Genomic DNA, 15,574 nt, shown 5'->3' with positions numbered 1-15,574 from the left:
GGATTATACAAATCAAGAACAGAGTGACACAACTATTCATCTGAACATTGTTAAATACAAAGTAATGAAGTACTTCTAAAGATGCAACTAGAAACCACACTTGTCTCCAGCCTTTAGTGAAGTGCTTAGAAAAGTTTATTTTGTGCTTAGTCTATTTTTCTAAAGCATCACAAAATTACTATACATCCAAAACTCTTCAATGGTAGAATATTTAATATTCTAAAGGCAAGGTCTTTGAAGAAAACTGTTGTACATTACGATACTGTATAAGTCTAATGGATTCACACAGCAGAATCTAGACAAAACAGGACATTACAGAAATTGTCTATTAAATAATGGGCAAGTGATTCATTCTGAGTTATGGCTTTTCCCCTTCTTGTAGATAATACAGTTCTTACTGCCACCCAACACCCCCCACCTTTTGCTGTAAAGTGAAAGCTCTGTACTCTTTGAGGTGTAAAATTATATTAAATGTCCCATCCTGCTGATGCCCACCTGTGAAACACTACACAATAAAAAGTACAGCAGAATACAGACTTTGTGTTCAAAAACATAAGAATGCTATGATTTTTAAACATCAAGCATACACAGACTTTGTAAAATCAATTAAGAATTTTCTGTGTGATGATGAATATACAGTGAAAACATACACTAGAAGATGCTTTTTCCTGAGTAGAATGGTAACTTTATTTTATATCAAATTAAGCTTCTATGAATTTTCAAAATGTAAAATATCAAGGCTTTTCTACAAGATCAAATAAAAATCAGGAATGTTCACCTTCATGTGCAAAACAAACAAACAAACAAAAACCTCAGAAGTTCAACAGAATGACATAAAATCTGAAATGAGTGGCCAAAATTTTATTTTTTTTTTCAACGCTTATTTATTTTTTTGGGACAGAGAGAGACAGAGCATGAACGGGGAAGGGGCAGAGAGAGAGGGAGACACAGAATCGGAAACAGGCTCCAGGCTCTGAGCCATCAGCCCAGAGCCTGACGCGGGGCTCGAACTCACTGACAGTGAGATCGTGACCTGGCTGAAGTCGGACGCTTAACCGACTGCGCCACCCAGGCGCCCCTAGTGGCCAAAATTTTAAATGATCAGTAAATAGCTTTTCAATTTTAAGGAATCCTCAGTAAGCTTCAGTTGAAACAAAAAGGGCTATTTATTCAAGCATGAAAAATGTTTCCAGAAAATTATCCAATTTAGAAAAAGAAAAATGTAACCCATGGTAAGAAAAACATAAACCATACAGTGAACAGAGGGGAACAAAAAAAGGCAACCGACCTTTACATGAATCAAGACACCACCATGGACTTATATAAAAACTTCCTAAATCAGGAGAATATCCTATATTACCATGTGTAGAAAACTAATTAAAGCAAGGTAGTCTTTATTAGTTGCATAATCTAAAAATATGAAGAAATTTTGGACTATATTTGTGAAATGACCAGAGTTGTCACTGAACCACACATTTCTCGAGTCAATGGGCAAAGTTCCCATTTATGGGAAATATGTTCTTTTTTTCACACAGTGAAACTGAGAAAAATTATATCAAATGAGAAATCTTCTCCAAAGTAATCTCCAAAAATACCTCAATAATGCAATACTCAGGAAATGTAATTTTTCAACTCAGAAGATCTGAAACATTATTAAATAAAAATACTCAAACCTTATTGCTTGGCATCCGATTTTTCAAAACCTAAAGAATTGTTTAAACCATCATACTGTTGTTCTTAAATCCTATTTCAAACTTTTTTATGTAGTGCTACTTTTATTTTCTGATGATAGTCTGTCCAATCTAATGACAATCTAGACTGAACCCTGCAATGTACAAGCATGTCACAGTTTACTTCAAACCAGAATGATCCATCTTCTGTTTCTGCCAAAATCATATTATGATATCTATAAAAATCAACTAGGATTGACCTGTGGCCAATGAAGGACCCACAGAACGTTGCCTAATGGTGTTCCGTGGAAAGTCTTTGTTTGTTCCTTCTTTACTTCCTGCTTCCTCTTCTGAAACATCTTCTTCATCAGCCTCTTGTTCCTCCTCCACTTTTTTCAAAGGTTGAGAAGATTCTGGTAATAATTTTTCTTAAAGATAAAGACCAGAGGGGATTAAGAGGTACACACTTCCAGTAATAAAATAAGTTACAAAGATGAAAAGTACAGCATAGGGAATATAGTCAGTAATACTATAATCACATTGTATGCACACAGACAACATTCATGGTGGGCATTACAACAGAAAAAGATAAAGACCGAGAAATGGTTTTTTTCATTGATGTATTAGAGTTCCACTACAGTAAAATCAAGACACGATTCATAGGCCCATAAACTGCTTCGGATTTTATTTATCAATCGTAAGTTTAGATTTCTAAAAGGAAAAAGTTATCTTTAAAAATAAGTGACACCATAAAAATGAAAATTGGCTTGAAAGATCCATGTTATTTACCAAATTCGCTGTAATCACCTGCCTGTTTATAAACTGAACCGAAATTAATAAACCAGAATTAATGCTGTGCGTGCATGTGGATGTTGTAAGAAAATATACTACATTAAATAGAACCATATTTATTTGCTCTTAAATCTTCTAGTTAATAAGTGCAATGAAACAAACTTCAACACTACCCGTTTCAGTTTCTAGGTGAGCAGCAATCAGACATTTACAACGTTATATTCCTATCCATTGTGTTTTTCTTCTCCAAGGAGTTTCACAAGTGTGCTTCCTCTTCCTCACATATATAATTGTGTTAAGGCATAATTACAAACAATAAAATGTATAAAGCTTAAGCGCACAGCTCAATGAATTTTTAACTATGTATGTGTACATACACACACACACACACACACACACACACACACACACACACACCTTTTCCATTTTTTTTTACAGGACCTGTTGCTAGTTAACCTAAACTTCGAACACACCACGTTACTGAGACACAGAACACAGAACTGGGCCAAGAGGCTTTAGTCTATTCCGCGATCCTAGACTGCCTTAATCTTAGGCAATCCTGAGCAGAGTAGGGAGGCCTGAGAGCATAAGGCAGAAAAAAACACGAGAAGAAATGACCACATGGTGGGCACTCTGTGGTTTGGTCTGACATTGCTCTTTCAGCTGGGTTAATGGCCCCTTCCCAGTACCACACCCCATGTAGCTGTGGTAGGCACTATAGCCTACAACAATGGTTCTCCACGGGGGGTGGTCTTGCTCCCTGGACCCCACCACTGCCAAGGAACACTAAGCACTGTCTGGAGAGATTTCTGGTTGTCACCACTAAGAGGAGCGGTGCTGCTGCCAACGTGTGGGATGATGCTGAACACCCAACAATATACAAATGACAGTCTGTCACAATTAAGAATTATCCTTCTCAAAAGGTAAAAAGTGTCCATGTTGAGAAACCCTGGTTTACACGGACTGTTCCTAAAAGTGAGCTCTTTACACAAGTAGAGTGCACCAAAATTTTTCCAAAAGATAGCTGGGTGTAGGGAAAAAGCATACTTCCTACTCTGGATTGTGAGCCACTGCTTTCTTACTCATTTTATGCTAAGGACTGGAAAGAGCAAAAATGAAGCAGGCAAAGACATGGAAAACAAAGCGGTTCAGAAACACAACATCTTTAACATTTGAGCCCAAGGATCCAGCCAACTCTGCCCTCAGACTTCTTTGCTACATGAAGCAGTAAATCCCTATTTTGCTTAAAGCTAGACTGAGTTGGGTCTCTCCCTGGCAACTCAACATCAAAGCTAAACACAGACATTGAAAAACAACTCAAATCACGTGGCCTGCTATATATAGAAGGGGTGGTATCATATTAAAGTCCAGGTTAAAATCTATCAGTCGTGCCACAGATTACTTGAAACTAATCTGCTGTTAGATTTAAGGTTTTTCAATGATGTAAGTATTAAATGTACACCCACCAACTTTTAAATTGTCTTTTAAGTAATCTGTGTTCACATTTCTTTCCCTACAGGTCAGTGGCTATTGCTGGATAGAATGAATTCTTCCCCTGTACGTGTCCTTTTCAGTATTGATGCAACCATCTAAGAAATGAAAAGATAACCTGTCAGCTATCCAATGAACAAGGTAGACTGTAAATGCAATCTTGACTGATTTCACTTCAGGAGTTCTGACCTCGATAATTGCTAAAGTCCCAAAAGGTGGCACAATGAAAATGTCATGCCCCCAGTCTACTTTAGGCTCTACTCTCTACTCTGTCACTTCTTTGTGACCCTAGAAAAATAGTTCACCTCTCTGAGCCTTACTTTCCCCAACCACAAAATGAAGAGTATCACTCATACAATCTAGAGAGCTGCTGAAAAGTGAATGGGAGGGCACAAAGTGAGAGTTCTTTATAAACAGCAAACAGGAGGGCTTCCCTAACAGTGTAATTTTCAAGATTAAACCAAATGCTGAGAGCAATTATATTAAGACAGATAGCAGTGAATACTTCTAATTATATCAGCTCATCTTGTAGTACAGTGTTAATGCAAATCCTCAATCAGCTACAGGAACGGCTTTCCCGAATATCCCACCAGAAAAACTTAGACTTGGCTACGATTCAAAGAAAAATCTTCAAATGTGGCCACTATAATAATGAACGACTACCAGAGTAGAACATATTCAACTCTTTCTGACTCCAGTATACTCAAATGGATCCATGAATATCATGAAATTTTCAAATAAAATGACACCAGATCAGGGTTATTAAGTATCTGCAAGTTATACGCAATGTTAAAAATCTCCACATTACAAAAGCCAAGAAAACAACTATGTTCTAAAATCCAGGCTGGAATTCTTACATGAAATCTATATCCTCCTTCCGTTTCTGACGTAAACTATTATTCCACATTTAGAAACCTAAGCTAAACAAGCAACTTGCTATATGTGTGACTGTGTTCACAGAAATGAACAGAATTATGGTGAATAAAAAATAAACGTTAAAAACATACTTACTGGAAGGGTATGGCTGTGGTCTACGCCTTTTTGAAGGAAAAAGGCAATCTGCCACAAATATCATACACTGCGAAAATAAACACAAGTAATCTGAATGTATATGATAGAGCTTCGTGTACCTACATTCAATCATCAGATTTTAAAATATTTTTCTTCCATGTACTCTGAAAATGAAGTACTTACAAGTCCCAATAATAGTCCTGAAAGCAGAGTTGCTAAAGCAAAAACTGTGTATGATCCCCAAACTGGTAATCCAAGGTCTTCAATAAAATAGTTATGGCAAGTCTAAAATCAAAAGGAAAGAATAAACTTAAAAACCCTGGTTGTTTAAAAAACTTGGGTAGTGTCAAAAATGTTTCAAATAGAAATAAAACTCTAGCCCATACCCTGATCCACATGGATAGCTGAAAGAGTGCTGACATACTACTCATCCTGAAAGAAAAAAGGATTAAAAAACTGAATAGGACACATACCTTTGAAAGACAATGTGTGCATATCTAGATCTTCTATTTTTCAGGCTATAATTTCCCTAACGTAACAGATTTTATTGCTGGTGTTAATCAAGACTAGCGGCACATCACTGATTTCAAGCTTGTATTAGGAATTCCTGTTAATAAAAATGAACAGTTCTTGAACTGCTGTCACTATGTGATGTCCTCATAAATAAAACACTTGGTAACTTTTTCCCTTTCCCTACTGCTTTGACTTTAGCCTTTCACCTTTCATCTGATGATGTCTCCAATATACTCTGCATAACGGGTTACAAGTTCTAAGGAACCAGTTGCCTAAAGTCAAGTGTACTGTAAGCAAATGACAACTCTTATTAACCCTTAAAATCCCTCCAAAGAATGAGGAGAGAAGGGAGCCTGAAGGAAGAACTGGGAATACTTGTTGAACTGATCCTTCCCACCTAAGAATTATTCCCCTTTTGTATTAAAATTAAATAATTTTAATTTGTATTAGTTTGATATCATTTAAGGATATACAAAGAAATTTCATATGAAATAAATGCTAAGACATCATATAAACATAAATAATTATTATTTTCACATAACCCAAGTAGTTTAGACAGTTAGAAAAAAGGCAAAACTAAGAAGGGTTTGCTTCCTCTCTAGCACAAGGATTGCCACCAACATATAGATCAATTCACGCCTAAGCCAAAGTTCCCGCATGCAGGATGACCTACTCCGACTGCCCACACTGGGTGGGTGAGCCTGCCGACACTACAAGTGTCTCTCACTTGGTCCACCAATAAAAAAGGCATGCACTGCTGAATCCCTGAGGATTCAACAAAGACGTACAAGGAATACCTTCTTCCACTAGAGAGGGTAAGATTCGTCTAGGAGATTTCAAATTAACAAAAATCAGGAGCAATTTCAGTTTGACACAAAAATGTGGTTCAATCATGTTGCTTCTGTCACTTAAATTGCAAATGGGCATAGGAACAGGGAACTGAAACATAAAGCAATGTGTAGCCTCACTATAATCAGCACTAATTAGATTCTGTCAGGAATACTAGGGCATGGTGGTTCAGTAAGGGGAATTCTGACAGCTACAGGACCATTCAATTTAGAGATTTTCACAGGAAAAGAGGTGAAAAGGAAAGGGGCTAAAGACAAAATTCGATTTCAAAATATCACTTAGGGCTGATCTTTCCTCCACTCCCAGAATCCAGAGCATTTTTATACCTTACACCGTTGGTGTAACAACTCCCCAACCTCTAAGGGCAAATGTGGTGAGGGCACAGGAAGAGATAACTTAGCCAAACCAGGATGAGTCCATGGAGACCTCAGCAAAACTCAATTATTTCCAGATGTCTCTCATATGACCTGAGAGGCCTTATACCCCAAAGGCTAGCTGAAAATACTCTTGCTATTTCCAATCCTTACTGCTCCATGTATCCAGCTATAGATAAAGCCCAGTGGTTACCCATACCATTAAGTTCATTGTTCATTCATCCTGTTCAACCAAAAAATTATCAGATGGGTAGAATAATGCAATCACATTAAGAACTAAAATATAACGGTATAAAATATAACGGTAACAAGAGTAGGCACATGTTTGAGGCTTATTCAAATATTAAGCTGAAATGATAGCTTTACCAATTACACTGCTCAGGGAGATCGATTCGTTTTTGAGGATACAAATGACCATTATCTGGAGAGCTAAAATATTCCTGAAAAGGCTTTCAACTTAATTTTAGCATATGCCTCCTTCTAGCTTACCAAAGATCAAAGTATCTGACTTAGAAGAAAAAGTCAAACTACAAATATCGCAGTAAGTATGAATGTACCTTAAGAGTCCAAGAACTAAAACTGGCTATGAATGCTTTATTTCCACAAAATATAATTATCTGGTCCAATTAATTCTGAAACAGATAAAAGAAAATCCCTCATACTTACAGAACAGAACCTGGACCAAACCACGATGAAACGGGTTCAATACTCTTCCACTCTTTCTCACTTACAAAGTTTATGAAGTCCTTCTTAGTCCTTGGGCCCTGATAGCGCCTGAATTCACCATCTTTACAACTAAAGGGGATCAGAATTAAATATTAAACAGCACCAAATAAATAAACTTAGCATTGTTTTGCTTTTTCTTTAACCTCATTTTATAATCAATCCTTATATTCAAAATCATTAGTAATGCACAAGTAACAAATTGCACAAGTAACAACACTAATTACCAACTCATAACATCTTGGTTCCAAATTTATTTAAGCAGTGGCATTATAAGAAATCATAAGCCTTACAATTATTATTACTTTTCCAAATTATAAAATTATGAAACCATAGTTCTATGTAAATTATACCTCAATAAAGGTGCAATGCACATCTTAAAAGGATGGCTACATGAAAAGTTGTTGGACAGTATCTGGCACTTACTAATTATTAGCTATTTTAAGCTACAGGTTAAAAATTGAAGGCATTTTTCTGGTATTGTCAGCCATAATCACATCATCTTAACCATGCTACTTTAAATTGCTGGAGGTATCTGGTAGTGTTTCCTTTCCTATTTCAGTGATTCTATTTTACAGTATGCTTTGCATTCTTCCTGACATCTGCCTCCTCCTTCCCCTTCCCAATGTAGGGAGTTCTCATGGGCTCAAAAATGCTCTCCCTGCTCCCACAACTTCACTATTTCCAAACTACCCTAAATAATACTGCCAGTCTAGGGGCATCTGGGTGGTTCAGTCATTTAAGCGTCCAACTTCAGCTTAGGCCATGATCTCACGGGCCCAGGGTTCAAGCCCCGTGTCAGGCTCTGTGCTGACAGCTCAGAGCCTGGAGCCTGGTTCAGATTCTGTGTCTCCCTCTCTCTCTGCCCCTCCTGCACCTGTGCTATCTCTAGCTCTCAAAAATAAATAAATGTTAAAAAAAAATGATAATACTGCCAGTCTAATCCTACATAATACTTTATCACTTAAGTACAAAAATTTTCAAGAGCTCCCTACCACCTACAGTAGGGTTAAAGAATCCTTTAGCCTTCCAGTGCCAAAGACTACAAGGAAGCTTCCACTCAAAAACACAAAGTTTTTGTAAAGGCAATGGCATTTGAGCTGTTTTTGAAAAATATGTAGGATTTCAAAAGGCAAAAATTAGGGGAATGGGCATGATAAACAATGTGACTTAAAAAAAGGACAGGAGGGGCGTATGGGTGGCTCAGTCAGTCATCCGACTTTGGCTCAGGTCGTGATCTCGCAGTTTGTGGGTTCGAGCCCCGGAACCCCGTGTTGAGCTCTCTGCTGACAGCTCAGAGCCTGGAGCCTGCTGCCTGCTTCAGATTCTGTGTCTCACTCACTCTCTGCCCCTCCCCCCGCTCACACTCTGTCTCTCTCTCTCTCTCAAAAGTAAATAAAACATTAAAATAAAATTATAAAAGAAGGACAGGAAATTCTGGAAGTTCAGGGGATGTTAAGAAGGGAGAAGGAAAATGGGAGACACTGATTAGAACCAGTAAAGGGGGAAGTGGAGAAAAGGAGGGAGTAAAAAGGAACAGTAGCACTTCCAGAGAGGAAGAATATACATATGAATAGATACATATGAATAGATACAAAAGGAGCAGGGGTGAATACAAAGGCACAGAGAAACAGATACACACATGAAAAAAAAGATGCCAAAGTGAGCTAGAGACACAAAAAACTGCCAACTTGCTTTCAGAAATTTAAATGAGGAAAGTACCTCCTGCCACACAAGCCACCAGCTGAATGAACTTTATGTCTAAAACATTATGCATATCTTCGTCTAAAAATACTTTCTTGCTAAAAAATGCTAAACATCATCTGAGCTTTCAGCAAGCTATAATCACTTATTACAGACCACCAGAAGACATAATAATGAAAAAGTCTGAAATATTTCAAGAATTACCAAAATGGGACACAGAGACACAAAGTGAGCAAATGCTATTGGAAAAATGGTGCAGACAGACCCACTTGATCCAACGTTGCTACAAACCTTCAATTTGTGAAAATCCAACATCTGTGAAGCACAGTAAAACAAGGTACGCCTGTACAGATTTGAGATTTCCTATCCCCAGTTTAGAAGATAAATTCAAACTAAAAGACCTGACACAGAAAACTACATAATCTTGTTCATTCGGACTTAACACTCAACCATTTCACAGATTACCGTCTGAAGACTGAGCTACAGCCCTTTCCTAGCTAATTTTTGAACACACCGTGTTCCTATTTATGACTGTTGGTGAGAGTATCCAAAGGATGGAATGCTTACTTCTACACTCTTTTGAAAATTCTACCTGAGGTTGCGTTTATATTCCCATGTTCTCCAAGAACCACCCTGCCCAGTGATTTTTTTTTCCTTACCAAACTTTCTACAGGACTTAACACAAACCTGGGCTCATCATCTTTACTATGCTACATGGTATCACACCATGTCATGTGAACCTCTGAGTTCAGAAGGTTACAACATAGCTACAAACCTCTGTGACCAGAAGTATTTCATACGTCATCCATCTATATCTAACGCACCTACAATAGCATGAAGGACAAACTGAGCCTTACTGAATATAATGCTTTTTAAACATGATTCAGGCCAGAGGTCTTTTATTCTGATTATACTATGCTGCATCCTTCTCCATAACGATAGAATCTTCAAATACTTACTGATAAATAGTAGGAAGAGCAGTTATAATAAATCGTCCACTCAGTCCTAAAAATGATAAGGAAACATTAGAAACAAATACAAGAAACAACAGGTTTTATATGAGCCAATAATCACTTACTACTTAAAAGTTGATTCTGAATTATTTAAATACTAATAGGGAATGAATATGAAATTATACCTAAAAACAGTTGAGCTTTGTAACAATGAAAAAAATCCCAATTATGTACTTGAAGCAACTTTAAAATCAACACTACTGCACATTATCTCAATTAAAAGTATGTAAGGCTTAAATACTGAAGATGTCTGTGAATATATATATTAACATTTGATCAACTATACCACTATGTGATAAGACTACCAGCAATGAGTCACAGGGTGGCACAATATAACAGTAGTCTTAGAAAGATCTAAAATCAAATGAAATACCACTTGCCATTCAAAAAAACAAAGAGTTTAAGATGTTAAAAACGAAAAATATTTTCAATCTTTCCTAAGATGAGCAGTAACAATAACATTATTAACTATGTGTTAAGTTCTAATATAACTGAGAGTTCATCTCTATGCCTCAGTTTTCTCATATTACCTAACTCACAAGGTTGTATGAGGATTATATAACAAATGCAAAACACTTGGAGCAATACTTGTACTAAGTGCTCAATAAATATTAGCTCTTATTACCATCTGGGGTGGGAACAGAATCAACAACCCAGGTTTACTGTGACCAAGATCAGGTAAGATGACGTTGGTCTAAGAAAGGAGCATCCTTAAGCAGGGCCTGCCACTTGTTCAGGGGGCCAAGTCGGGAGTGTATTTGACCCCACAGACATGAGAGCTTTGTATTAAGAGCATGCCCTCAAACCACAGGTTATTAAATTTGAAACCCAATTAAGCGATTGGGTTCACTTGTCAGAGAATGTACCCTTGGCTCTACAAAAAACCTCAACCACATGCTCTTTATTCTGAAGCTTGGTATATGGATGCAAATGATGGCTTGGACAATGTCCACTTAAACCACAGTATTCTAGGACTTCTCAAAGGCATCTTACATGCTAGTCTGGGGTCTGGGATACAAAGGAAAAAAAAGATCAAAGGCAGTTACATGGGCCAGAACAGGGAGAGGGCACGGCCCCCAACGTCCCTTACAGCAACACCTAAAAGGAATGAGCTGCATACACAACCAAAGAATCTGCTTTTTGTAGCCACTGCACAAGGATCCCTCACCAGGGAGGCGGGTGAGTCAGCGTAAGTACTGCAGACAGTTATGCAGTTATGTTTTTTTTTTTTTTTAATGTTTACTTATTTTTTGAGAGAGAGAGAAACAGAGAGAGACAGACTGTGAGCAGGGGAGGGGCAGAGACAGTGGGAGAGACAGAATCCGAAGCAGGCTCCAGGCTCCCACAGAGCCTGACGTGGGGCTCGAATCTACAAACTGAACCTTGAGATCATGACCTGAGCTGGAGTTGGACGCTCTACGGACTGAGCCACCCAGGCGCCCCCAGACAGTTATGTTTTCAAAACCTAATGAAAGGCAGTTAAGACCAAGTGATATGGCAAACAGGATGAACATATCAACCCAATTTGCAGACTAACCACAGACTTACAGTACCTGGCTGCTCTGTGACATCTACTTTTGCAACATTAACCTCAAGATCTTCTCCCCATTCAGCAAAACTTTCCCATTCTGGTTGAAGATTCTGACAAGCAGGACACCATGGAGCATAACTATAAAATACAGTTTAAAAAAAAAAGTTAAGCATTCTAATATGACCATATAGACATAACAATTCTAAATGTGTAATTTGTGAAGACTGTTTTATACTAAAAACAAGATAGCAAAGTGATTAATTCTGTGAAGATGAAAGAGTTTTAACTGTGGAGCTAACATTCTGAAAATCAAAACTGTAACTGATGATGCTCATTACGTAAAATTCTGAGAATAAGTTCTTCAGACACAAAAATAAGTTCATAAGTTTACATGCCAAACAGTCTTTGTTTTTTAATCAGTTTATATATTTTGAGTCAGAGAGCACGCACCCATTTGAGCAGGGAAGAGGCAGAGAGACAGAGAGGGAGAGCCCCACGCTCAGCTTGGAGCCGGAAACTGGGCTTGATTTCACGTCTGTGAGATCATGAACTGAGCCGAAATCAAGAGTCAGATGCTCAACCGAAGATCAACAGACTGAGCCACCCAGGAGCCCCCCAACACAGCTCTTTGAAAACCTTTGAATCTATGAATACGTGGCCACCAGAAAACTCAAAACCAAATTTGGAGTTCACCCGTTTGAATAATTTGCACTACAGGAGTCACAAAGGCAAAGGGCTAGTAAGGAGAAAAATAGGAAGTGCCCAGGGCTGTGGCGAAAAAGGAAATGCATGCTCCTTATGAGGGGAACCTCCATTCAGCATGATTGCCACAAGGGGATTTCTGGCTAGGTAGCAGGCTCTATCTTATTTAAAAGAAGCTGAAAATCTGCATATTTATGTAAAAATGTTACTTCAAAACTTAACCCGGACACAAACACTGGACAGACCATACAAAATTCCTTTGGCCAGTCCTTGGTTAGCCAGTTTCTAAAACCTCAGGTTTACAAATCTATGGCCAAGCTTATTAGCATTTTAATTACTCCTCTGGTATTCAGCATCTTTCAAGGCCCTGATTTTTCTCCAGGATTTTATTCTTCACTTTATTGTGTATTATCTTTCAATTTGACTCAGTTTTTTTTTTTAATGGAAGAATAAAGCCTGTACTTGCTGAACACAAGAGTTCAGTTTCTGCATTTCATTATATTTTAACTTATGTTATGAAAATAAAACTCCTAAAAGTAACAGACACTGGGAAACAAGACTAGTACCATACATGAAAGCAAAAGTCCTTAACAGATTGTATTTCAATAAAAATATCTCTGCAACAAAACTGATCAGGATGGGTTTAATGCAGATAACAGACTTGTAATAAGAGCAGACTATCATTCATTAGTAATACTCGATCCCCCTTACAAGTTCCTTTTGTGCTTTTTAAAGTCTTAACGTGTAAATCAGTAAGCTAAGGGGGAAAAAAAATAAGAAAAAGTTCTACAGTACAGTCTAATTTCACAGAGAAGTTCTAATTCAAATCCCCAAATACTTAACTTTTGACCACTGTATTTACATAGATTGGTCAAATCAGTTAAATAAAAAAAAAAAAAAAAAACCTCAAGGGGTGCTTGAGTGGCTCAGTCTGTTGTCTGACTTTGGCTCAGGTCATGATCTCACAGTTTGTGGGTTCGAGCCCCGTGTCAGGCTCTGTGCTGTCAGCAAGGAGCCTGGAGCCTGCTTCAGATGCTGTGTCTCCCTCTCTCTCTGCCCCTCCCCAGCTCGTGCTCTCTCTCTCCCTCTCTCAAAAATAAGCATTAAAAAAAAATTTTTTTTAAACCCTCAAGTATTACTTGACTATATTTTATATATAAATTCATAATCACTATTGTTTAATTACTATTTATGAAACCGTAAATGGGCACAAGCCAACTTATCCATGACAATAAAAATCAAATGTTGTCTCTGGTTATATTTCCTCTTGGCTGCAGCTTCAATGTTGCTCAAAAATTCATTTCACTAAGTAACAGATTAAATGTATAGTGCATAAACAATTTCCCCTATCTTTTACTCCATATAAATGTTCTATGCCTTTTTTGATTTTATGACTCAAGAGTTATCGATTTGGTCTTCTGCACTCTCCCTTGGGGACGTCCACCTTCATCCATTAACTGGCAACCCAAGCATACAGGAAAACACTCATCTGAACCCTGTTAAAGAAGGGGACCATTCTAACAATTACTGCATACCTACGCTTAGGCTCTGGAAAGGAAAGCCAGTATAGCAATACCAGGACAGATTAATTAAAACCCTTAGGTATTTCTCTCACCTGTAAAATAATGGATTTTGTAGATCTTAAAGGATTTGTAGAAAATTAAATAGTATAATGTATATAAAGTGTTTAGCAGTGTCTGGTAACAGTTAACACTCAAAAGTGGTGTTTTTTACTAATATCACTAATACCACTATGATCAATAGCACTACCACCATCACCAATTTAGCAACTAAAGCAAAAGCTGACAATTTATTTTCTACAGATGCAAAAGGGACCTTAGTAGAACAGAATCACCACAGACACGTGGTTTCCTCTAAACAGTAAATGATGACCTGATGGTCCTAAGAGTTTATAATCACTCTCATACATTAACTTTATTTTTTATTGCAATAACACTTAGATCTGAGAGTAAGAATCCAGGACATTGAGCAATAAGTACTTTGCAGAAACACGAATCCAAAAGAAAAATGAGACGTGCAGAGAGAAAAAAACAAAAACAAGATAAAGCAAAAAAAAAAAAAAAAATTAACAATAATCCACGTTGAATTTACTCAGCATTTAAAATTAAAATATACTTAATCCATAAAATAAAATGTGAAAAGTCTCAAATTCCAACACTACGAATGGACTTTTAAAGGATAAAAGACAAAAGGAGAGGAGAAGTTCTGCTCAATCTCCTCTTTTGTAAAGTTTGGTGAAGAGTAAGTCTAGAAGTTTGCGAAGGATGATTCTAAAATAAATAACTGTATAGGAATTAGTCAAACCAACCACTTCCACCCCCAAAGTCATGAAAAGTAGAAAAAATGCGAAGTTGAACTCTTCTCTCTTAGGCGCACCACAGTACTAGAAACGAAACCATTTAGAAGAAACTTGATATTCCCTGGTTAGAAACGAGGGGGTGGGACCAAGCCAGCGGCCGATCCGAAGAGGACTTTATGGATCTGGAGGAGTCTGAGGGGCTGGGTCATCGGCTCCGAGTGGCAGTTCTGGGTAAGCTGGGACCCGCCTGAGCTGAATGGAAGTGAAGCGGGTGTCCAGATTTAGATCCAGCAGCCGGGACCTCCCGGCCCACCGAGGGGACCCGAGACCACCGCCCCACACTCACAATTCTATCATCCACTCTCCTTCCAGCAACTCTTTCCAGTTCTCGTCTGTGATGATGCGCACGTCGCTCCGCCGCCCGTGGGTCCAGGGAGCCCCGCAAGCCAACAGCAGCAACACTGCCACAGGAACCACGGGACTCCTGGAGGCCGTCATTTCTGCAGCTCGCCCACCCCACAGCAAGCGCAGCGCCCCCCACCTTTGCGCAGCCGCTCCTCACTTCCGCCCTCAGAGAGCTAATCTGCTCATGCGCATGACCGCGCAGTTGCGCGCGCGCGCGCGCGTTCCTGGGAAACTCTCAATGCGCAGGACGATGCCCGGTCCTACTGGTTTGTAGAGAGAGAGGGAAAAGCGCCAATCCCTAGTGCGCATGACAGAAAAGCGGTTTCTTCCCTACGCCTGGCGAGCCCTAGAATTGTTCGGAAGGAAAAGAGCAAGCAGGGGGCGTGGTGTAGGGAGTGGGGCGGGGCTACGGAGCGGCCTGGCTTAAATATTGTTTCACCTTTTGGCGCCAAATGATTGCTATTCATACTTACTCA

General features: G+C 38.5%; 1 protein-coding gene and 1 non-coding gene across 2 annotated transcripts; both read right to left on the bottom strand.

The window, feature by feature from the left end:
* Positions 1-1,142: 1,142 nt before the first annotated feature.
* TMX1 (thioredoxin related transmembrane protein 1) lies at positions 1,143-15,271 on the bottom strand. The gene is made up of 8 exons (XM_040477126.1): positions 15,040-15,271; positions 11,694-11,809; positions 10,087-10,132; positions 7,367-7,495; positions 5,351-5,396; positions 5,148-5,249; positions 4,965-5,031; positions 1,143-2,098 (listed from the first exon to the last, which is right to left on the bottom strand). Exons 1-8 carry the CDS (start codon positions 15,189-15,191, stop codon positions 1,920-1,922), a joined length of 837 nt encoding a protein of 278 aa, XP_040333060.1. The 5' UTR covers positions 15,192-15,271; the 3' UTR covers positions 1,143-1,919.
* On the bottom strand, positions 11,209-11,342 carry LOC121032450 (small nucleolar RNA SNORA70). The gene has a single exon (XR_005791278.1). It is a non-coding gene; the product is annotated as a small nucleolar RNA SNORA70 (small nucleolar RNA).
* Positions 15,272-15,574: the final 303 nt, after the last annotated feature.

This window comes from Herpailurus yagouaroundi, unplaced genomic scaffold (genome assembly GCF_014898765.1).
Source record: "Herpailurus yagouaroundi ecotype Mexico unplaced genomic scaffold, PumYag 141, whole genome shotgun sequence".
Lineage (NCBI taxonomy): Eukaryota > Metazoa > Chordata > Mammalia > Carnivora > Felidae > Herpailurus > Herpailurus yagouaroundi.
Note: the sequence above shows the minus strand (reverse complement) of the source record. Positions and strands in the feature narration are given on the sequence as shown.

Coding starts and splice junctions, on each gene's coding strand:
- TMX1 (XM_040477126.1), bottom strand. CDS start 15,191: ATGACGGCCTCCAGGAGTCCCGTGGTTCCTGTGGCAGTGTTGCTGCTG. Junction 10,133..11,693: donor AGATGTCACAGAGCAGCCAG/GTACTGTAAGTC, acceptor TATCATTTTTAG/GACTGAGTGGACGATTTATT. Junction 7,496..10,086: donor GCTCTTCCTACTATTTATCA/GTAAGTATTTGA, acceptor GATCCCCTTTAG/TTGTAAAGATGGTGAATTCA.